The 25,380-nt window shown below is 38.6% G+C and overlaps 1 protein-coding gene across 1 annotated transcript in view; it reads left to right on the top strand.

Annotated features, from left to right (window-relative positions):
* Positions 1-22,145, top strand: part of TRHDE (thyrotropin releasing hormone degrading enzyme) — a 209,869-nt gene extending 187,724 nt beyond the window's left edge. The window contains exons 16-19 of the mRNA XM_032105718.1: positions 4,595-4,762; positions 5,287-5,427; positions 11,844-11,925; positions 14,473-22,145. Coding sequence (XP_031961609.1) covers positions 4,595-4,762; positions 5,287-5,427; positions 11,844-11,925; positions 14,473-14,616 — 535 coding nt within the window. The 3' untranslated portion in view covers positions 14,617-22,145. The remainder of the gene's footprint in view (positions 1-4,594; positions 4,763-5,286; positions 5,428-11,843; positions 11,926-14,472) is intronic.
* Positions 22,146-25,380: the final 3,235 nt, after the last annotated feature.

Genomic DNA, 25,380 nt, shown 5'->3' with positions numbered 1-25,380 from the left:
AAAAAATGAGAGTTATTTTAATTTTTTTCACACATGAGTGTCTGATAAATGTAAAAAAATAAAGTGAATCCCTTCTTCTGTGTTCACAACCCCTAGAAGTTTTAATTACTGAAAAAAATCAGGCATAGCTATTCATGCATTTTGAAATGTTACTGGAGCTTTGCCAGCTAATGTAAGCCAGTGTTGCTGAAGTGATTTAACTAATTAATAGGTTGTTACAACATTTGAGTAGAATCTTGCACTCAAGTCAATAAAACTTAAGGAGGAAGAAAACACTGTTGAGTGCATGAGTTAATCAAGGACTTAGCACTCTGAAAGACCAACTGGGTCTTAATAGAGAGAGGACTTAATCTTGTAAAAGATAAAATTGGGCTTTATGGGCAGCTGGTTCAGGTAGTGTTTTTACCTTCTGACTTCTGTGTGTCACTGCAATAAAATGACCCTATATGGAGTAATTATGGATTAGCAGTAATTAATTTAAAGTCCTTGTAATTTAGATTAGTTTCCAATTTTCTCATTCAGGGATGATCTCTCCACAACTTTGCAAAACAATTGATCAGAAATTGATCAGACCATATTTTTGTTGCAAAAACTGTCCAGAATGGACAAAAAGCGTACCTACTCAGAGATCAGTGCCACAAAGAAGTCCTTAACTCATCACTCAGTCATTAAAATCAGTGTTGAAGAGCTTGACTATCCTGGTTGCATGTTCACTTGTGGGGGATCTTCAATAGGAATGGAAAGGAGCAATAGCAGTAATCATCACTTGAGGGATGATGTACTCTCTGCCTACCTCTGTCAGACCTGTGTGATACCTGGAACTTGGGAGCACAGGACAGGGACTGTGCATAGCTTTGCCCCAGACACCTTGACTAGCCCTGTTAATGTCCCCTGAAATCAATGGGAGACAGGCACCTAAATGTTGAGCCCATCACAGCTCTGTGCCTCAGTTTTCAAGGGGAAGTTCTGCCCTCTCTCTTTAGACTGGGTATGTGCTATGGCAGAGGATCATCCTCTCCTCTTTCTGCACAATGGTGCCAGCAGCATGACTCCTGGAGTTTGTAATAGAGAATGGGAATATAAAATTTGGGATGGAAGTTTTTAAAAACAAACTGTGTAGTGCTCTTCTTTATAATAGCATCTGTATTACAGATCTGCCAACAAAGTACTAATACTTCATTCTTGTTTCTTATCTGAGCCCTGTAACCTATTAAGCAAGACCATAAATATAGTCATCAAGAAAAATAGGCTTAAGTTAAATGTTAAATTGTTGCAAAAATAAAGAATAATATTCCCGATTAATTTTCTTTGTCAAATAGTACCATAACTGGTGTTGAAACTTGTTACTTAATCAAAGAACTGTCTAAACTATGTGCATTTACATTTTAAAAAATTAGAACACAATTTCCCCAGAAGATAAATAATTATGGTCCAATTTTAAAAGTGTATCTTTAATTGTTAGAACATACTTTAAATAGGAGCAAGTATGTACCAATTAATTATAACTTAGAACATTATTCTTAGCTCATTGTAGAGCTTTATAATTCACTCTTGAAAAAAAGAAATCCCTGTAAAGGCACAGCACGATTTTAATTAATTTTTTTCTAACTCTTTAATTTTTAACTTTTTCTCCCAAAATGTTTAATTTTTAAACAAGCTTGGCTAGCTACATATTTCATTCTCACCATCACATCTCTTAAGCAAGAAAAATAAAGTTAAATAAATTGGATCAGTATTCAAATTAAAGCCATTTAAAGTGATGCTCTCAAACGTTTATTTCTATTCTTCTGAAGTATTCATCAATCATATTAGCTCTTTAAAAATGAGAGCAGCCTCGAAGGCACATTTGAGGCTTCACTGACAACAGGATGTGTTCTGCAGTGTTACAACCTAAGCAGTACCAAAATAATGGTGATTTTATCCACTTGATTCGGTTAATATAAGGGGCAAACATCCACATGCTGATCTAGTGCCTTGGAATTGCAATTTTCCAGGAACCTATAATACTAAAAAACCCGTAGACTGGAGAGATTTCAGATATTTAAATAATGATAGAATATGTGCCCAAAACGACTGGATGAGTGAGAAAGCAAAAATTCCCACAAATGTGGGACAAAATTCAATTAGAGGACTCTCTGTAGGGGCAATAGTTAAAGAGAAATTACTTTGGGGATATTTGCATTTTCATAAGCAATTTTCATTTCCACAAGAGGAACCCCCCTCTCTACAGTCCTGATTTCAAGCCTCTCACAGGAGTACTTTGTAGTTTTTCATAGCTGTACATTTTGTAGTTTCTGAAGGTAAGCTTTTTACAAGCAGTATTTGTGCTTGATGTCTTGGTTTGTAGGGGCTGATTTTTTTCACATTGTCCTAATTAGCTTATAGGTACAGACCTAAAACCTTCCCTGGAGCAGTTGATTGTATGATATTGATTACATCTGCTGCAGCACTGCCAGTATACTGCTACTGATTTGGTGGCAGTAGAGTTTTCTGAGCAAGGAAAGTGATGACATCTAGGCTATGATCATGGGATCAGCTCCATCACTAGTCCTCCTTCCTTCCGAGAGATGCAAATCATCCTGTGCTTACTGTCTATGCTGCTGCTAAAAGTGCTGCTGTTGGCCCTTAGAATGTAAAAAATGGGCTAGCTGGGAAAGCCCTTTGAATTGATTTGTTTTACTGTAAATTTTGAAAAATGTAAACATCACAAGTGAGAAGTGCTGTCTGTTCTGGAGTTAGACATCCACTTCTAGGTACATCTGCTTCTGTGTCTGTACTAGGCAAAAAAAAAAAGGACAGACCTTCCAGCCCACATTTCCTACCTGTATTAATGGCACAATCAACCAAAAAAGTATTACCTTTTCCAGCTGCTTTATAGTTCCTTACAATAACTGTTGGCTGAACCATATATCTTGCAGTAATCCAAAGATAATATTTCTGCTGTCAAAGCTCTGAAAGAACTACATGTGCTTCTAAAAAAATGATTTAGTGTTTGTGTCAAGACATAAAGTCCTTCCTTCATTGAAGTAAGGCTTGACTGTGTTCATCTGTTCTTCATATTCAGGTATCATATGATAGGTCAGATCTGGGGCAATAGGTTGTTTGGTCCCCTAGTCAGGATAGCACCCCTTAGTCCATTTTGTTTAGTGTATGTTCTTACAGCTGCTGTCAGTGTATTAAATCCCATATTAAAATTAAAAAAAAAAAAAAGACATAAGCTAGTAAGAAAGTTGTGTTTTAAAAAAAAATAACTTAGTGATGAGAAAATCGGGACACGATGACAGTATCATTTAATGTTCTGTGCAGAATGTATATGTACATGGCTGCATTTTTATGTTACTGTAATTGCTGACCCAAAGTTTTGAAAGAGAGTTGCAGTATTAGAAAGCTTTATGCCTCATTCTCAGTTAATATAAGTCAACACAAAGGCAGTACCTGAATATCTTTCCATTTCAGTGTTAGAGTTTTTTTCTGGAGAATGAATAAATGGCAGTAGAAAAACCTCTGTTCTTGATTGGGATAGCCCAGTCTGTGGTATAAGCCTTTGGTGAAATCCTCTTACAATTAAAGTATTGATGGAAACGTTTTTTTCCTGTTTTGTGTAAGTTCTGATACCAAATTTTACAGCAATAATTTCATTTTTTGTCCCACTGTATTACTGCAGACACAACTTTATTTACTTCTAGATTCTCTAGAGATCTTGAATACGAAGTTTCAGAGGAGTTTCCACTCAGGCATTACCAACAAAAAGAGGAATGCTTTTTCCTGAAAATCAGAAACATATTACCCTAAGAAATGTCTAACTTTACCTGTGGGAATACCTTTGGGTCACAAAAGCTTCAACTTCTATGCTTGTATAGGAAACATAAAGCAAAGTAGGAAATTGAAAGTCCGTCTGAAACCTTTTTAGAAGAAAACCATACATATGCACATACTGTACTAGATCTGAATTTGTCATTTAACTGTAGTTTGAATTGATATTAATTGAGCAGTAATCACAGTTTGCAACCATCCTATGGCACAGCTGGTTTTGGACTGGTATTAATATGCTGAAATAATTGATCAGGTCTTTCTATTTTCTTCACTCCTGACAATATCATGTTTAAGTATCATTGTCACAGCATATCCTTTCTTACTTGTGTGTTACTATCTGAAGATGAAGCACTTTTCAGCACAAGGAGGGAGGAGTTTCTGGCTGATCAGGTCCTGTTGTAAAACAGTGCAAGGGCAAGAAGAGCAGATTTGGCATAGAGCCCAGCAACAGAGTGATAACATCCCGCACTAATTTGGAGAGCTTATGTTACCTGTAGGTTATGTGACACATTATGAGTTGATGAACTACATCACCATATTTTATAGTCTCCTGACAGTGTGACAGCATTATGAAGAGAATTGCAAGCATGTGTTATCCTTTAGAAAGCCCATTGGGATGGCCTGGAAGATGTTGGTGGCAGTAAAGAGATGCAAATGTAATTTTCAAAAAATCCCATTACTGTTGGACAATAATTTTGAACTCTCATAAATGTTCCTCCTTTTTATCCAGTATCAGGAGGCTGCTTATTTACCACAATGCTATTACTGATTTCTTTTGTAGAATCCCTCTCAATGTGAGAGACATCGTCTACTGTACAGGAGTTTCACTGATGGATGAAGATGTATGGGAGTTCATTTGGATGAAATTTCATTCTACCACAGCAGTGTCTGAGAAGAAAATATTATTAGAAGCCTTAACTTGCAGTGATGACAGAAACTTGCTCAACAGGTAAAAAATATTCTGTATTTGAATCTGTTACTAATAATCACTTCAACAGTTATGGATCATCACTTGAGCTTTCATCTAAATGAAAGAAATTTGCTTTTCAAATACAGGCTTACTGTCTGTTTAAACCATCTTATGCTTTTGCATTAATGCATATGAAAACTGACACATATTCTCTTTTCAATTCCAGACTTTCCTTTGTTCACTGGAAATGTTTAAAATCCGTAATAATTATTGGTATTTTTTTGTTATCATGTCCTTTATTTAAATGTCTTGACCAGTCTGATCTTACAGATTTTATAAAAATGCACACGTGAAGTTGCACTCAGCTTTTATTGAAATCTTTTTACATCAAGATTTTTCTGATTCGTAAATGCGTCCAGTGTTTGAAATCATAGAAATAAACCACTGAACTCACTTGGAGACGTAAACAATTCGGCAGTGATCTTTTTTTTCTGAGGGTTTTCTGATGGAATGATGTTAGGCAATGTGTTTGTGAAACTAAATGTTCTTGTTTCTCCCACTAGACTTTTGAATTTGTCTCTCAACTCAGAAGTTGTCCTGGATCAGGATGCAATTGATGTGATAATCCACGTAGCTCGAAATCCACATGGAAGGGATCTTGCTTGGAAGTTTTTCAGAGAAAAATGGAAAATACTAAATGCTAGGTAAAGATAAAAATTCTCAATTTATTTTCATTTTTTTATGTTGATATAATTTGTGTAAGTTTTGTATAGGTACATTCCTGAATCTAGTGCATTCTCTTTTAATCCATAAATAGAAATGTCTCTAAATATGAAATACCTACATATGAGTCATAAATGCATTTATTCATGGCTTATCACACACACGCATAGAGACATTTGTCTCTTAGCAATCATCTGTATATATATTAGTGTATTGTGTCTATGCTTATGATAATGAATTCTATCTATATGTCAAGTGCTGCAGTTCTATTTCTGCGTAGGTAAAAAACAGCAGTTCCCAAAGGAATTTTTCTGATTTGAAGTCGGATAGAAAAAATAATCTTTTCAAAAATGTTATTTCAGCTGTGGAAAAAATGCACCAAATCCTTTTTGAGACATTTCCATTTTCAAAAGGATGTTAATGTAGTGTCATCCCCTTTCTTTCGACTCTGTGTTTCAGGTGAGTTTCAAGTAATAGAGGAGCAACATTTTGAATTAAAAATAGATGAACAGAAAGGAGACAAGGTTGCTCCTTACACCTGCTTCTCTTTCTCTTTGAACAAGTGCTACATGCTCCTACTCTGAAGCCCAGTCAACATTTAAAAATTCTTTTTGATGGAGATTTTGATATAAATTCAATGAATGACAAATTTCTGTAGTTCTTTAGGGACAGCCTGAGGGCCTGAAAGATTGCACAGCAGCTCGTCTGGTACTGACAGATTAAAAAGGACCAGGACTTGGATGAGGTCTGATTCTCAAAAGCAGGTGTCCAAGATTTTAAGGCATCCCACGCCAGGTCACACCTTTGGTGTTGGCAGGAAAGGCATTGGAGATCTGTTCCATTCTGGACTTGTGAGGAGCCAACTATTGTACCACGGAATATTTGAAATGGTATATTTAAGATGCTCTATTTAAGCAACTAAATCCCAGTGACAGATGAATACGGGTGAAAACTTCCTATAGGTTTCACAGCATCAAAATAAGAGTGAAAGAAACTAAGACACTGTGCAACTCTCCTAAAAATTCTGAAAGTTCTTCATGCCATTTTGGATAATACTTTATAGTCTAGTGGGATTTTAGAAGAAGTTCCTCTGGGAAAATAGATTTAAGCTGGAATTGGTTTTGGAAATTTGTATTGCAGGAGCACACTTTCTGAAAGCCATTTCCAAAAAGCTCTTAAGAGTGAAGAGTTTAAGAATTCTCTGCTTTTGGTGTGATTATTCCAGGAACTGGACTTTTACACAGAAAGTGGATGGCAGATGTATTACTATTATGCAACCCAGTGCAGACAGAAAATAATTTTTCAGGTTCCTCCAGGAATTTATCCAGAGTTTAGGCATAAAGCCATCATAATCTGTATTGCCACAAACACATATGCTGTATTTGTGTCCTGCCTTAGTAAGTATGTTTATCTGACAACCTGGCTAACACCTGTGATTTTAGATGTGAACAAAGTTAAGCAGTGTAGACAAATAGAAAATATTTAACAAACTATGCCACATGCCAAATCTTTTGGGTGTTACAATTTTAAATAGCTTAACTTCATTTAGAATTTGAATTGTATTTATTTCACTTGCCTGGAATGGGTTACTGTGTAATCTGAATTCCTAACAATCAGTAAGGCCTCATCAAAGACCTTTTATTGTCCTTTTTAAAAATAAGAAAATAACAGAGAGTTTGTCTTTTTGCCCAACACTGTCTTTGTGTTACCTTCGTTCAGTTTGATCTCCAAACACAAGTCAGAGCCACCAAAAAGATTGTAGCGGTTGATTTTTCTGAAAGTGACATCCAGTTGAGTTTCTGTGGATCACCAAAAGATTGAGCGCAGTGAAATGAAATATTTAATGCAAGCTGTACATATGTGATATATATTGAAAATAACATTGTTTTGTAATCATAGATTAGAACCTTTTAGGTGAGACTTTGAGAGAGTAGAATTAGTCTAATTAATACCTTGCCCCTTAACTGTTCAGTGAAACAGTGACATGATAGAATGCAAGGTCCTATACCTGGGTCACAGTAATCTCAGGCAGACCCACAGGCTGGGCAGAGAAGTGATTTGAGAGTGTCCCTGAGGAGAAGGACTTGGGGTAATGGTTGATGAAAAACGCAGCATGACCCAGCAATGTGCACTCACAGCCCAGAAAGCCAGCCCTGGGCTGCATCCAAAGCAGCGTGGTCAGCAGGTCAAGGCAGAGGATCCTGCCCCTCTTCTCTGCTCTGGAGAGACCCCACCTGGAGGGTTGTGTACAGTTCAAGTGTCCCCAGCATATGAAGGACATGGAACTGTTGGTGCAAGTCCAGAGGAAGGCCATAAAGTTGGTGAGAGGACTGGAGCACCTCCCCTACCAAGACAGACTGAGAAAGTTGGGGCTGTTCCGCCCAGAGAAGAGAAGGTTGCATGGAGACCTCACAGCAACATTCCAGTATCTGAAGGGGGCCTACCAGGAAGCCAGAGGGGGAGTCTTCATCAGGAACTGTAGTGATAGGACAAGGGAAATGGGTACAAATGGAAAGAGAGGAAATAAGTTAAGATATTAGGAAGAAATTTTTTACTGTGGGGGTGGTGAGACACTGGAACTGGTTGCCCAGGGAGGTTGTGGAGGCCCCATCCCTTGGCAGTGTTCAAAGCCAGGTTGGATAAGGCCTTGAGCAACCTGGTCTACCAGGAGGTGTCCCTGCACATGGAGGGGGGGGGGTTGGGACTGGATGATCTTTAAGGTCCATTCTAACCCCTTAATGTTCTATGATTCTATGATTAGGCTTCTGATTTGAGCTTACCACACTACCGCATTTTTAAAATGTAAGCTTTATTGTGGAATTATAGTTCAAGAAGAGCATGTACCTCTTGGAGCAAGTGCCAAGGACAGTCACAAAGATGATATGAGGACATCCTGATATGATATGAAGACATCCTGAGAGAGTTGGGAATGTACAGCCTGGGGAAGAAAAGGCTCTGTGGAGACCTTATAGTGCCTTCCAGTACCTAAAGGGTCTTTACAGGAAAGCTGAAGAGGGACTTTTTACAAGGGCGTGTAGTGGTAAGGGGGAACAGCTTCAAACTGAAGGAGGGCAGGTTTAGATTAGATAATTGGAAGAATTCCTTTACTGTGAGGGTGGTGGGGTATTGTTGGATAGGACTTTAGGCAACCTGGACTAGTGAAAGGTGTCCCTGCCATGGCAGGGGGATTGGAACTGGGTGATATTTAAGGTCTCTTCCAATCCCAACCATTCTATGATTCTATGATTCAAGTATACTATGTCCCAAGGCATCCTTTCCATACAATTATAATTTATTATTTAATTTGATTCAAAATTAAAATACTTTGTATGAACCAATTAATTTAATAAGGTGATATCTCAGTGGTATTTTCCATTTAATTTATTATAAAAAGTGTTGATGTTTCAGATAGTAAAATGAAATAGCTGAGGGGCACTAAATTATAACGCTATTTCCTCTTTCTTTTAAACACAGCATGTCAAGGAGTTAGAATTGCCACAAAATATTGTTAATCCCTCCTATCTTTACAGTATGCTTTTGTTCACATTGTCCAGAACATATTGATGATGTATAAAGTCTTCAAAGTCACCCATATATTTTACACAGGTGACTTAAAAATTGAGGTGCCTAACAATTCTTTAGTAAGAAATCTGTGAGACTAAGACTGCTACAACTCTGAAAAAAAGAATTGAAAATACTATGCTTGACTTCATGTTATCTGAGCATGCACTACCTTGTCTCCTAAAGCATTTTCATCCTGTGAGCATGTGTCTGTGTGTGAAAATTTAATACATCAGCTGCCTATAAGAATTCCTTCATTCTCAAGTTTGAGAACTTGACAGTATTTGGGAAGGCATTTATATCTGTCCAAAGTAAATGGACTGTGCTGCCTCTCAAGTTTGCACAAGTGCAAAGCCTGCACAAACATGGGGCACTGGAGGGTTTACAATTTGCAGAATGAAAGGTACAGTGGAGAGTCTGTGTCTCCAGAATGTTTCCAGGAAGTTCAGGCATGTAAGGTCCTGGTTCTGTTGTGCTGTTGTCTTTCCTATGAAGGGTGAAAAGACTGACACTTGTAAGACCAAAAACTTTTACTATTCATTCTTATGTTTCACACCTGCAGAATACTGTTTTGGAAGGTGACTTTTCTAGCATTTTTGCCAGCAGAGCTTCTACAGAAGTTGCTGTAAATGGCTGACTTTTTGCCAAGTATACCTAATGGGCAGTAATCAGCACAGGTATGCATGAAGCTATCATTTTTAGTAGAAGGAGTTCTGTTGCTTCTTGTTTGCACTGTGTCTACTACAGTAGACTGTAAGAAAAAGAAAATCCCTGCAGCTGTTTTTATGAGGTTGCTTCTCTAAAGTGGATTGTTAACCTTGTCAAAAGACCCCATCAAGAGGAGCTTCTAGCTTTCTAAACAGTCAATTATGTCTGAGACTGTAATAATAAAGGGCTTTGTTAGAAAGCCTAAACGTGCTTAAAGTACCATGAAATCCATACTTCCCATAGTTTGCCTCTGGATGTCTGTATATGCCAGTGTGACTGAAATTTTAGGAAAAGAGATGTACTTGCTGAAATAACCATGAATAATTCATTTATTAGTGGTCAGGGAGTAGGCTTTTTGATATCCCTAACAGTGTTTCTCCTCACAAGAGCTCAAGATAGCAAGCAATGTAGTGTAAACCTTCCCTAAAACAGAATCTTCTCAAAGAGAACCTAGTTCCCTTCCCATCTTTCTATACGTCTTGCTTCGGCTGTCCTTCTCTTTCTTTCTCCCATTTGAAATAACAGTGGCTTAGAGTACCTAAGCATTTAAGGGTAATCAATTTGGGAATAACAGAAGCAGAACAGAAAGCTGTAACTGTGCTAGTTCATTTCACTTTGAATTTTGAATTCTTTCTATGAATCAGTCTGTAAAAGTGGACTATGAATTGAATTGTTCCCCCAGATGAACTCAATTTCAGTAAAGTCTATTGGTAATACTTACCTATGTCTGACAGGAGATCTGGATTCCCTATCTTAAAACCAGTCATGTTCAGATTAGCTAGATACTGTTTTGGACATATGTGCAGATATAAATAACTATTTGTCAAGTGCCTTTTACTATGCTGAATGACATCTAACTTGAACAGAAGACTTGCTTCTGGTTTCCAATGGAATTCTATTCCTCATGCTGGAGACTGAAAGAACCCCAAGTCCAAAAACAACTAACCCCACAAACTATTCCAATGCGAAATGTAAAACTTAAGGAGTGATCTGGTCAGTAGTGATGTAGATGCTTCATTTGGAGGATTGAAAAAAACTTGTGGGAAAGCAAGTGAATAGGCAGATTTGAATGGCCAGTTTCAAAGCAACTGCTTGCCAAAGGTCATTGCTGATTGCTGCTGAATATCCTTTAAATATTCCTTGCCCAAGCTTTCAAATTTTCATTCCAGGTTGGTTCTTTGAAGATGCTTCATTGTGGCCCAGGGGATTATTTTAGCAGTATTATTCTCTATCAGCATTATTTATTTTAATTATCAGGTACTGGAACAAGAAATTTGATTCAGTTCAGTTTTTGAGAGGCCATTTGTAATGTAGATGAGGTGGATGAATACAAAATGCAGAGAAGGCTGCAGCACATCAAAAAGTCTGATTTAATGGTACAGCTTGAAGGGTTCCTCAGAATAGTTCTCCATAGTTGCTGCTCTGCTCCTTCATTGGCACCTTTATTTTGGGCTGTATTTTACAGAATCACAGAGTCACAGAATAAGCTGAGTTGGTAGGGATCCATAAGGATCACTGAGTCCAACTCCTGGCCCTGCACAGGACCATCCCCAAGAGTCACACCATGTGCCTGAGAGCATTGTCCAAACGCTTCTTGAACTCTGACAGGTTTGGTGCTGTGGCCACTTTCCTGGGGAGCCTGTTCCAGTGCCAAACCACCCTCTGGGAGAAGAACCTTTTCCTGATATCCAACCTAAACCTCCCCTAACAAAGCTTCAGGCCATTCCCTGGGGTCCTGTCATTGGTCACCACAGAGAAGAGATCAGTGTCCCTCCTCTTCCCCTCATGAGGAAGTCCTAGATTGCAATGAGGTCCCCCTCAGTCTCCTCTGTTCCTTTAAGTGGAAGGGGATTTTGTCCTCTTCTCCTCTGGAGCACTCATCTGTGCCTGTAGTTAAACCCATTCTGCTTGATAGCATCTGACTTAATATTTACAAACATTTCAGCCTGGAAGAAGGTCTCTGTCTAGGTTTTTAGCCTGAAATACCAGTACCCAGTTCCAGTGCTATTCCCTTGATCCCCCAAAATCAGTCCCGTGCCTTCTCCCTTGCTTACAGAAGATTACTTTCTAATTTTCAGTTGACCTGGATCTTGCAGTAACTCTGTGCATCTTCTTTTTGCCATTGCAGATATGGAGAAGCATTATTTATGAATTCGAAGCTTGTCAGTGGGGTCACAGAATTCCTCAATACTGAAGGAGAACTAAGAGAGGTAATTTTTAAATTACTTTTGGCATGTGAGGCTGTATTCATTGTAAGCATGGAGCAGGGCAGGAACAATAATAAGGTTGTCCAGAAACTCTGGTCTCTCTGCTGGAGTCAAAGACCCAACTGCCTGTGCAGTTGGGTAGCACAAGGCTGAGGAGCAGATTGCAAAAGCACACAAGTGTGTAGAGGTGGTGTCAGGAGGGGGATTGTGCAGGCACTTCTTTGTGCTTGGCTGGATATGAAGGTTTGTCTTTTTCTCTTGACTGTTGGTTGAGAAACTAAAGATGAAATGTTTCTATCTGCATTAGTTTATGCTGCAGAGGGCAGTCCTTGAAAACATGAGTGTTGAAAGTAGAAGGTGTCAATGTGTTCTCTGTTTTTCTCTTTCTTACAGTATTTTCCATGTGAGAAAATCTGCTAACTGAATATGCTGTCCAAATCACACCACAATGTTTCAAATGCTAAGTACTTCTTATTTAGATGGGAAAGATTTCTCTTAGATTTTAACTCTAATCTCTAAGATTTTAACTTAACCTCACTCCTGGCTGGAGGTAGTTGTGCTACGCCCTTTTTAGCAGCTACTCAATGCTGCTCCAAATGGATCCAGTGATTCTTGTGCAGCACAATCACCATTACTCGAACTCTGATTGTGGTCTGATGTTTTGCATCCAACCATTTGTCTGCACTCAAGTCTAGTGGCCTCAGGAACTTAGGGAAGAGCCACAAGCCACAGGTGGTTTCCTCCCCCCAGGTGGGAATGACAGTGTTGGTCAGATTTGAGTATCTGCCCTGCACAAGGAAGCCTTCTTTACTCTTAGTTTCCACCTTAACAGTAGGATCAGTAAGCTGCCTGGTTATACTTCCCCAAAAGAAACTGGTATTGTAAACATTTTGGTATAAAAAGTACAGAGATCAGGTAAAATCTGATTTTGATAGTTTCCAGGTCCCTTTCACACTTTTAACTGTGATGGGAATGAGACAGTTGCAGAATCAGCCTTTTCAGTTTTGAGCTCAGGCACAGTGATGTTGCTGGAACTCAGAATTTAGTAACCAAGGTGAATTTGGTGTCACCAGGAAACAAAAATTAACTAATTATTCATAAGTGTTGCTAAAACCATTTTGTACAAGTCAACATAACCTGCAATCTACTCTGCAGATCAGCCTTGCAATCCTCACTTAAAAAGAACAATAATTGAAAACCCACCAGCGCCATTGGTTATTATAATCCAGGTACTGGTGCTATACTTCGAGTATACACAAGAACAGAGCAAGAGCCTTTTCAGTCTGCAGAAAAAAAGATCAAAGTTTTCTCATGAGGGAAGGAGTATGTTTCAGGCATTCAAGGATTGTCAAATGCATGCCCACTTGCTGTTTTGCCATTCTCTTCTCACTGTAACCATCCCTGCCTTTTTTCAGCAACTGACCTGTATTATATAATCAAAAGGGATCTGCGCATCAAAATAAAATAATGTGTTTTGAAGCTTGATAAAACCAAAAAATCAGGGCTGCCTTCTGCTGATATTTGCATATAAACCTTAATTAGAAGCAATTCCAGTGCTCCCAGTTTGGTTTCTTAGCTACAAATAAAAGTTTAGAGCAGCCATCTACACAGTGCAGCAGTTGAGCTGCAGGAGGGAGGGAGGTAATTATATTAATGTGATCCAGCACTGACATGTCAAGATCTTTGTTCCAGTTTGGGCAAATTTAGAAATATATCCTCTGAGAGAAGGCACAACCACCCCTCCCCCACCAGGTTCGGGAAAAAATAAATTTTCCTCGAAGGAAAGTGAAGAAGATAAAACTATTTATTTAACAAACACATGGGAAGGAAAACAATGTTAGATGGTAAAATCTTTCGTGGTAGAGGAAAAAACCTGGGAAAGTGTTCGAGTCCTCCCTTTGGTCTCCTCGGAGCTGGGGCTTGGGCCGGGGCCAGGCCCTCTGTGCCCGGTGGAAAGTCCTCCCGATGTGCTCTGATGTTACAGCAATCAAGCAGTCCAGTAGAAAAGGGGAAAAATCCGGAATTCCAGAGAAGGAAATCCAAAGTCCAACTCTCAGTCTCTCTCCAGAGAACAAGAAGAAGAAAAAACTGGCCAAAAACTGACTGGAAAAAAAAACAAGCCGGGTGCTTCCTCCCTCCCCTGCCCCAGCTAGGGAAAAAAAAAAAAACCTGCTATCTTTTTGTAACCTTGAACGAGCTGCAAACTGCTTTGAGAAAGTTTTGCTCAGTTTTTTCCTTCCCCCTTTCAGGCTCAGTTTAGAGGCATAGAAAGGCACAAAAATTAATTTCTGGGCATAGGCAGCGATATGGGATACACATCATAAGGTCACCCCAAGACAATCTTCCAGTGCAATGTGAAGCAATTGGATCACATCTAATTGACAGTCTGCTGTCTTAATACGTTTCCCATTAAATCTTTCTACCTGATACTGCATTTACTTCTATGGTGATTTTGGAAGTTTGTCCTAAATGCGTGGCTTATTTGTGTGCTGTGGAAATAGTTGCTTTCTTTAGTTGCTGCAAATTTAACCTGTTAACTTGTATTTCCAGCTAAAGAACTTTATAAAGAGTTATGAAGGGGGAGCTGCTGTCTCTTTCTCTCGTGCTGTGGAAACAGTGGAAGCCAATGTGCGGTGGCAAAGGCTTTATAAGGAAGAACTGTTCCAGTGGCTAAGAAAATCCTTGACACAGTAATCTGTCTTTTTAGCCAATCATTTAACATGACCCACTGCAAGAGGAAGAGGAGACATTTTAAAAGTGTTCAACATGAAAATCATGAGGACAAGATCAGATTGCAGGGATAAGGTTTTTTGTTTTATTGTTTTTTTCATTGTGGATTTTTCTTTTTACACTGAACTCTTGTGAAATTGTCAAGAAGATTTTCAGAAGAGAAGATCATGAGTTCTTGTGAAACCTAGTCCTCAATGTACACAACCAAACATGATATTAAGTGGTGCATGTAAATGTTGAAAAAAACCAAACAAAAAAATCCTTCAAAGACTATTTAGTGCATGCTTGTACTGTCTCTGCCTGTATTTTAGCATGCTTATGTATAACAGCCACAGTTTGTATGTGAGTTCCGGTTACATCAAAGTTGGGCATTATACGAAGCACAAAGACTCTATGACAATCACTATTTCAATGAACAAAAGGAAAGCAAGGAAATGCAGAAGGCTTCCAGCTTGGGGCAGTATGAGATATAAAATCAGCTTTCCCACTTGCTGCCAGTTTGTCTACCACTCAGATTGTCTCTAATGATTACAGAGATGCCAGCTCATTTTTTGAGTTACCAGTTGTATCTGCAGTCTTATATTTAATATTCCTATATTTAAATAAGCAGAATAGTTAGAGAGAAGAGAAAGAGAAGAGGGCCAGGAGTGGGGTTGAAGAGAGAAAATGAGAAGGACATCATCATTGCATTATGATCATATACGTTTGTTCACTGCTGATCGGTGAAACAGTTTCAACTGTGAATGTGTGCTGGGGCAGGAGCTTTGCATTGATATCACAGAATCCATGAACCACCTCTTCTCAGCTACTTTACAAGGCACTGATGCTCACAATGGGTCACCCAGGTCACCCAGACTGTGCAGTAATTTTTGTAGCTCATAGTGCACAAGTATTATAAATAAACATGAGATTCAAATGGAAATTAGGGAAAAGGGAGAATGTCTTGCATGCAAAGACTTAAAATTACCCAAGAGGGCTATCTTGCATGTGGTAGACCAGTCTCTGTAGTGATTTATTATGATAGACAGGTCAGATTCTCTATATGGGCAATACTTTTGCAAATATGGAATCTACCATTTATACCATCATAGAAAAGTGAAATATGGAGAAAGTGAGGGGTATGTACATGTTTTTTTTTGTACTGACTCATAATGAGAACATGGTTTTCTTTCTGTTCCCTTGTACTTCACACAGACTGTTGTTCATGAATGACATTTTTCTTAATCATGTTGGTTTCTTCTTAATCCTTAATCTGAAAGATCAGTGGAATTGCACAATGACTATCTGCACACCGGAGCTAAATGCTGAGGATGAAACTGGTGGGGGCCAAATACTCTCTCGTGTCTACACTGTGAAAGAAAAAGCCCCAAGAATACAGTTTTCAGGAGTCAGATTGCAGCGGCTTCAGAGGTAGAATGTAGATCGGGGACAGTGTTTCTTTATCCTGTCCCAATGTGTCCCAACCATCTGACCACATCATGGCCGTATACTTTGGGAACACGTAATCCACCAAAGTAGAGAGCAGCCCCTCTATCTGGTTGTTGCCCTCACAAGGCATGGAAATTATCAGCACGCTTTGCAGTTGCAGTTGCTTATCCCCCATAACTTATGTTAGTGTGAAAAGAGCCAAACCCAAGCATCTTCAGATATTTTCAGAGGTGTGTGGAGACAGTATTGCTTTCTGGGCTCTTGTTCCCAAGGTATTCTGCTCCTCAAAAACTAGCAGACCCATCCCATAATTAAGCTGTTTTACCCTTCTTGCGCCTGTCATTGTGTCCTTTACTGTCAGAGGGTGTTTGTGGATTGGGGGCATGAAATCCTTGTGTGGACATTTGTTCAGCTGTTCGGTGCTGTGTAGCACATCAGCTTGACTCACATATAACCAAAAGAAGAGGGAATCCTGTGCTCTTGTACTGTTAACTCTTTGCCTTATAGTAAGCCCTAAACCTTTGTGCTATGTTGCAGTGCTAGTGAACCTACTGCCCAGAGACATTATCATGTCGAAGCTGAGTGAAATTCTCCTCCTCCTTTGTATTTTAGCTACCTCACAGGGGTGTTGTGAGGCTTGACTAATGTTAGCAAAGCACTTGAATATCTTCTTATGAAAGGCATTTAAAAGTGAAAAGTATTATTTTATGCGGTTGACCAAACTCAACCTCAATGCCAGTATGTAGCGTCACATTTTTAATTTCTACTGAGAAAAATCACATGCAGACTTTTTTTTATAATAAAAAAGCAACCCAAATGCTATTTAATATAACCTCTACCCTGTAATGAAGGCCAAAATGATGATATCCAAAGAGTGTTCAGGAAGCCAAGCCCTCAAATAGGAATTGCTTGGAGGATTTCAGAGAACGGAAGAGTGTGAAATGGTCTGTCCCTTTACAGTTTTATTCAGTACTGTCTTTGATGACTTTTCCAGAACCACAGATTAAACCACATACCTTGCAAGATGCACATAAAAGTTTCTGGTCTTCCCACTGATAAAGGACAGGCTAACAGTATATTCCAAAGTCAAAAGTTCATTACAGCCTGTGTGTTTTGCACAGTGCACAGAAATTTCCACTCTTGCTCATTTGAATTGAAGTTCTTGCACATTTAGCTGGTGTTGGATGTAAATTGATATTTTAGTGGCCTTGAGCAACTGGTCTACCACAGCTATCAAGCCCCAAATGTATATATTATACATACCTATTGATGTGTTGCTTATATTTGTTGTATTCTGATGTTAGTATTATTGCTCTAAGGTTGAACTGGCCTTTCCATTATAATTCTCTCTTATTTTATTTTTTATGTTTTGTATTTTGCTGTTTCACACTGAATCAGGATTAAATTTAAATGGATTAAATCTAAAAAAACTATAACTGTTTTCTGCAATATTCAAACACCCTGCATTTGATTATATGTCTTTAGAAACCTTTTTTTAAGAAGTTTCACACAGCTGTGTGTTAAAGAATAGTTGATTCCTCATGGAAAGTTCTAATACAGTCTGCTGAGTAAAGTCTATTTATCTTACTGATTTTCTTTCTCTTTTACCAGTCCTTTTCTTCCCTTGTCCATATCTAAAGATGGTCATCATGTTTGTGATTAGGAAGCCAAATGCTCCATACTTTACAGCATTTTCTAATCCAGCTTTTTACTTTGTCCTTTCTAGTGAGAAGAGATCATGCAAAATGTGAATGCAGTGTGGACATGGACCTGGGTATCATTTTATAGAGTTTTGATGAGGGTTGAATCTCTAATCAGCCTTTGTATGACTCAGGATCCTTTGTAGTTATTAATTGATATGGCTTCCTAAATCATATGGGAAGACATATGAATAGACATGATTCTATGCCAGCATAATGAAGTAGCTATTGTATTTTTATGAAATTGTCCACTACAAGTATCTCGGCCTATTACTTTGTAGCTGGTAGAATGATTCATGTATCCACTGCTAACAGCTGTTAAAATGGTAGTAGGCACTAATTGTGACTAGGGCAGAACACTGTGAAAACATTCTTCTGAAATGACGTCACTTCTGCTATTAGTGGGAGTACTTGGACATTTATTATGATAAAAAAAACTTCATGTGTTCTCAACTATGTCTAAATTTGTGACCTTTGATTATCTTTTCAGTGAATATAGCAAGAATTCTGATACTATGTTGAAAACTGAAGGTGAATTCCGTGTAGCTTTTGGGCTGTTGTAGATATTTCGCTGATCTTTAGAGTGCCAAAGGAAATACGCCCACTGATGCAATAGGGTGCTTTCACAGCAAAGATCCTGAACCATGCAATTAAATCTTTAGCAGTAAGTAATAAAAAATGAAAAGTGTGTGTGTATGCGTGTGTGTGTGTGTGTAAAATCCTCCATAGAGATACTTTTCCCATAAAAATCTATATTTGGCTAGAATAAAGTGAAGCTAGTATTTGCTGGGGAGGGTGCCTTTGTTTAGATACCTGCATAATAAGGTTTTGGTTTTCCACGTGATCGTAGATGATACTGAAAACAGACTTTGAGTCAAATGTGCAAGTTTCTCTTGGAGGAATATGGATGTGGGTTTGAAAACTGTTTATATATGTAATCAGCTCAGCACCCCTCCTGCTATGAGTACTCACCATGTCAGGCTGCCTGCCCTAAGCAGGGTATATAGCCACAGTGTCAGTATGAGCATGAAGGAGTAAAAGGACCATCCAGGTGTGGGGCAGCCTGAAGAGAATCTGTTTGCCCAGCTATGGATGGAGCAGTCAGAAAACTGCTGGCTGTGTCACCTGCCACTGCTGCCAGACCACCTGGGTTAGGAAGGCAGCTGGGAACCACTGAAATGCAGAAAGGCTCCATCCAACTTTCTTTCAGCTGTTTGGAAGAGGCAGAAGGTCCCTTTGCTGAGTATGGGTTGTGGGTGATCTTCAGAGGTGAATGTCATTGCCTTGTGCTAGCAGAAAGCAAAAGTGCAGCTAATGAGCCTGCACTGCTCAGTAAAAAACATAAGCCATGAGCTCTGGCCACCCCAGCTGAAAAGTGCTGACCAAAATGTTTGTAAAGGTCTAGGATATTATAGTGTCCCTTCTTCAGAAGTATTTTCAAACAGTCAAATATTTGATTTTCAAGTATAAATAGGATCACAGACACTCTTTTTCTTTATGATGTTTTTGTTAATATTTGAAAGTGTATGAGGAGTTTCCTAGGCTTTTTTTCTAACAGGTGGTTTGGAAGGAAGTCACTACAAATTATTTGTGGTAAAAATTCTAGTAATAGTAGTAACTGTACTAATACAATTAAAAAAAAAAAATCACATGCCTGTGCAAACCTGTATGGCGCCAGTGACTGTGTAGCACCCTTTTTGCATACAAAAATGTAAAAAATTGGCCACTTTGTTTCTCATATGACTGTGCAAGGTTCTGTTTGTCTTAATACCAGTTCTGAAACCCAGTGAAACCACTCTGACTTGAGCAAGTAGTCCATGCTGACAGGAGTAATTTTTTTTCAGTGGGAAGGGGAGAAAGGATTTTTCACCAAAGTAAGGCCACATGTCCTTGTTGGAACAGAATTTAAAAATCAAGTATATTTTGAAGAATCTGGTTAAACTTGACTCTTGTCTTGTGTCTGTGCTGACAGTGGAGGGGGATTCTGAGCTTGACCTCAGAATATGGTAACACAGTTTAGGTTGGAATTCAAAAGACATATGGAGCCAGTTTCACTGAGATATGTTTAAGGAGAATCACCCACACGAGAAGTGCTGTGAGTCATAGCAAATGTAATTTCTTAGAAGAAAAGAAATTTATATTTGACCAATTTGTAAGTAGTGAAGTAGCCAAACTATTTCAGAATGCTTTGTTTATTTCATGTGTACCATTTCCTAAGAATATCAAAGCAATGTTGGTAGAGAACACAGGTGAGCAGCTTTGTGAGAGCAGAGGGGCTGTGCTTGAGCAGGCAGTCATGAGCCAGGAGGCTTTTGCCAGAGTGCCCCAGCATTTTCTGGACAGCATCACTTGGATTTGCCTGATCAGGATAGCCATGGTACAATGGACCAGGCCAGCAGCCAAGATGCAGTCTCAGTTCTTTGTGATACATTTGACTCCACTTAATAGGTTGGTATCTGTAATTTCAAAATAATCTGCAGCCAAACTGGTGGAGGGTATGTGGCCACAGAGCCTCTGTTGGTGCCCAGTGAGGTAGATCCATTGAAGTGACTGATGTGAATTCTGGCTGAGGATCTACCCCATTGCTCCCAAAACAGCCCTGGAGGTGGCAGCTTGGCTGCTGTTCAGGATGTTTTGTGCATTTGTATCTAGGTTTCAGTAGCACATATTGGATGACAAATGTTTTTTGTTTTCCTTTGGCTTTTCATTAGATTAATACTTTGTGTTTGGTTCCAATGTGATAAAGCTTTATAATATTTTTGAAGAACTGTAGAATACTGTATTGTGAAGGGTGTGGCTACTACCCTCTCTTTTTCCTGCAAACAACAGATTTCAGCAGAGATGGACTTTCCTGGACTTAGACACTCAGTGAAAAAAAAAAAAAAACAAACTCTGACAGTTTCTAGTGGAAAAATCATTGTAATTACTGTATAACTACCCTGTATAAAGACAGCTTTGTTATAAGTGTAAATGTAACTTTGCTATGTTGTTGTTATGTTTGAGAGACAATAGGCTTTGGTGTGGGTGAGACATACAGCCTTGTAAAAACAGAGATGTAGCTCCCTGTCTGATGTTTTACTGAAAGGTGTTCAGTTGCTCTATTTTTGCAGACGATAAATATAAACTGGTTCTCTGAAAACTAACTACACACACATCAATGACATAAATGGATCATAATATTGAAAATAAAGGCTTGGTGATAAATTTCATTATTTTTCCAAAAGACTCCACATGAAAGATCTGTTGACACCTTAAGAAGAAAGAAGTCATCCTGTAGCTGTTAATGCTGGTTATAATGGATGAGTCCCTCTGTTAAGTCTCTCTCAACCTTAGATTAATTCGGAATACTGTCATTAGAATAACATATTTTTCCATCAGTTCTCAAATCTGTACCCTTTGGAATTCAGGTTTTTGTCATGTAAGAGGTGTCATGTAAATACAATTCACCAGCGTTTTCACACAAACGTTTCTTGGCCGGATCAGAATGCCATTTTCATATAGGGACAATACAGATGATTGCATTGTACCATATTTTTCTCTCTATGGACTATGTATACATGCATGTATACCTTCTAGTTCTGGACATTTTGCTTTGAAAAAGCATTCATTAGTTATTTGAATTTATGCATCTTATTCAAACAGTTTTAACTCAGCAAAACAGTTGGATGTTAGGTGGGATGTGAGGCTGTGTTGACCAAGACTCAGCCACATATATAAATATGTAGGTAGTTCCACTGATGTCTGTGGGATTAATCACACGCTTCAAATTAATGTATATTCATTGTAAACTCATGCATATGACTGAACTAGTATTTCTGGAAAGTGATTGAGGTTGAAACCTGTTTCTACACGGGTTTCAGGTGCTGTATGATGATACGTTTTTGCTGAATTTAAAATCACAGCTTTATATCGAGCCAGCTGCTCTCTCTCCTTTTTTTTTTTTTTTTTTTTCCACAGAAAAGCATATATTTTGCATAGAGCAGGGAGGTGTTTACTGATTCTCAGTATATCTAAAATGCCACATTGAACAAAGTTTTTCATTTGTTGTTTGGAACATTCTAGGATTTTTGAATAAAAGAATTATTCTTACAATGCTAAGTAGTGAATATAGAACTAATTAGAAATTGAAACATTAGCCAAATAAAATACATTAATTTCTGAGATCAGTGTTTTCTGTTACATGCCTTTAGAACTGATTACATAGATATGGGACTGCTGTGTGTTCAACATGAAATTTTTACTCCACTCTAAGGAGTGACTAAATGGATTTTTTTTTTAAGAGAAACTTGGTCTTCTGTATTTTAAGCAAAAAAAAATTGAATTTTGTCTCTCAAAATAAAATTTTGTATAGTAATGTGTAATTCATCACTGTCTTAATTTTCTGACGTGGAGACATAGCTAAGATAAATAATGCCTAGCTTTTTGATTGTGTTCCCATTTCCTTGAGATAACAGTTTAATAATTCTGAGTAGATACACTGAGGTTTTACAATAAAAACCGTGCAAGAGAAGGTACTTTTTGACATGAGGAATTTTTCAAAACATACTGAAATGCTGGAACTAGTAGAAAGCAGAGAACCAAAATAAAAAAAAGCCCAAAATCTGAGCTTGGAGATACTCTTAAGCACTTCAAGACTAACAGGGCTAAGACTGCTGAAGAGAGCAAAGTCTCTCTTTTGTGCTTTTCTAATTATGTAAATTTTGAATAAACAAAAAGATCTTTTCATTGGTAAAAGTGATTTCAACTAGAATGCAGTTCAAATTACTTTTTAATAGAGTCCTTGAATCCAGGCTATTATTTTCCTCTTTTGAAGAACAGTTTTCAGTGACAATGAGATGTGAAATATGTGCAATTATTTACCCATTGGATACGATCATGTTCCCACTGAAGTCAATTGGAGCTTTGACATTGACATCACTGGGAGTAAAAGCCAGCCTTGTATTTTTCAAAATACAGCTTTCAATGCCAGAATGTCTTTTTTCTCTAACAATAAAGATGTTTTCTTCTGTGTTGCACATCTTAGTCTGCTGAAAAGCTGAAGGAAATTTCTAAGGTTCTGATTTTGCAAAGCACAACAGGCAGCTTTGATGCTTAGAGCCAAGGTAAGCAGAGCTGAGGCCTAAATTAGTATGTTCATAGTATCCTACCTTTAAACACTTCACTGTATTATACTGGGGCTAGAATTTTGACCATCCCTATGCATATGTCAGCAGAGTACATAAACATACCTTTCATACCCACCTTTTTTTCCCTGTGTTCAGGTCTGGATCAGGAGTTCAGGGGGCCTAAGGAGTTGGCTTGGGGGCCAACAGAGAGCTTTCACATTAAGAGGGGATATTGGAATGTAAGATGAAATATGAGATCTAAGAGGTATTGCCCCCCAAAGGGTCCTTGCCCCTCCCTTTTCTGCTTCATGTCTCTCTCCATGAATGTTGAATAAGCTGAGACAAAGGGCATGACCACCTTGGAAGAATCGCTGGAAGGATGTGAGGAGAGAGAAATGGCACTTCCCTCTGAAATCCCACTGGCAGCATATCTCCTAATCAAACATCAGAGAGAACAGGCTTTTTCCTTCCCCAGTGCGGCCTCTGCAGTCAGCAGCACTTCAGTCTGGCTGAGGTGCTTTTAAGTTGAACATTTTCATACAAGACCAAATGAAGAGCTGTTTATCTGCTTTCAGCTCAGTGTCTTCAGTAAAAGCAGAACTTTAAAGGGACCCATTTTCTTTGAAAGCGTCTCAGCTGAACTGGAGGGTGTAGGAGGAAAAGAAGCTAGAGCCTTTGGCTTGTAGATTGACTAAAGAGTGTTTGCTATCTTAATAACAGAAAATCAGCTTTTGCAGACTAATTTGCTGCTTTCTCCTATTTGTAGCAAAAACATATCTAGTTCCTTTAAGCAGAACCCTCAGCATGGAAGCCACCACTCAGAGTCCCACTGCTATCAGAGGCACTCTGCTGCATATTGCTAGGGAAGTGGAAAGAAACAATTCAGTGAGCAGATGATAGTCCTGGCGTTTGTGAGAATTGAGCACATAAACCCAATGTTAGGGAGACAGAATTGAGAATGACGTGACTGAGGTTGTCTTACAGATGGGGTGGGAAAATGAGCACAAAAATATTTGTGAGAAAAATGTAATGAAGGTAAGGCTGAAATTATGTGAAGTAATGAGTGTGTGCTTGGGAAATTAAAGCTTCATTATGCTGAAACTTAGTCTTTGAGTTAGGAGCCACATCTACTGTGGCCAAAATCTAAATAAAGTAAAAAAATTCCTGAATGGTTAAAAGGAGACACCCTGCACTCTACCAGTGCTTGTTTGCTTTCTGGGGCTGTTGTCAAACAGAATCTCCTCTCTACTCTTTGAATCAGAAAATTAGCCCATACTATCCTCTTTCTGTGTTAATTTGTCCAAAGCTAACCCATTAGAATCTGGACTAATGGTGCAAGGCTCAGTGGGAACTGCATCAGCAGGGTCATGGTGAGACTGGATCCTCATGGCACACTTTCCATGAATCACCTCCTGCCCTGTCTGACATGGTCTTTTGCTCTCCTTCTCATGCCACAGCAACTGTAGGAACAGCAGGAAGAGCCCAGGTGTGTTTTGTAAGGTTTTGCCTTTGTATCACCTTACCTTTTAGCAGTAATAAGAGGGCTGCAGTGAAGAAACTATGGCAGAAGGATCTAAGGGGCCTTGATCTTCCATGGTGCTAACCTTCATGACCCGATCCACCAAAGTGCCTCACTCCCTGCTGAACTAGGGCTGAACAGCAGCATTAGGGCTCAAGCCCTAGTATAGCATTTTCATTATGCAGTGTATTGAACCTAGTGTTAATTACTCATTGTACTGCTAGAGCATTATTTTTAGCAGGCATCATTTTGCTTATTGAACTTTTTCAAGAGTCATTTTGTCTGTTCTACTTACAATAATTTTTGACCTGCTCATTGCAGAAGGTGAGGAGAAGGAGGGGGAGGATAATAAGATGCTATTACATGACATGTCTATTACAGTAATTCATTTCATGTGGCACAGAGCTGTTGCCAGTGATAAATGCATGTTCGTGGTACAATTATGAGATGTACCTTGAATTTTTCAACAATAAAACTGTCAAAAGGTTGCAATAGGCACAAGCACAAACGTGAATCTGGCCCTCAAAAAGATGAAATAGCTCACAAATGATTTTAAGAAATGTTATCATTTTCAGAGATGCGCTTTTAGATCCATTAACTCTTTATAGTTAATACCAAAAGTGTAGATTGTTTCTGTTGTACAGTCATGGATGTAACACATCTTTTTCTCATCCCACTCATCTGCTTGGCTAATTTATATGTTTCAAATATATTTCTATGAAGGTTAGAGTAATGATGTAATAATAGAAGTCTTAGCACAAAATCAGCATATATTTCCATATAGATGGGTGGAAGTCAGGGCAGTTCTGTCCCTTTTAAAATGCCTATAAGGTTTTAGTTGGTTGATACCAAAAGTAGGTTAATCCAAGCAGGTAAGTAACCCCAAAGACAGATGTGTTGCTCCAAAGGAGAACGTGTCAGCATGGAAAGCAGAGGCAGTTCGAGGAGGGGTTCTTGATTGTTTTCTGAAGATTTC

The sequence above is a fragment of the Corvus moneduloides genome, chromosome 4 (assembly GCF_009650955.1).
Source record: "Corvus moneduloides isolate bCorMon1 chromosome 4, bCorMon1.pri, whole genome shotgun sequence".
Classification (NCBI taxonomy): domain Eukaryota; kingdom Metazoa; phylum Chordata; class Aves; order Passeriformes; family Corvidae; genus Corvus; species Corvus moneduloides.
The sequence above is the reverse complement of the archived record's forward strand: the minus strand, read 5'-3'. Positions and strand labels throughout refer to the sequence as shown.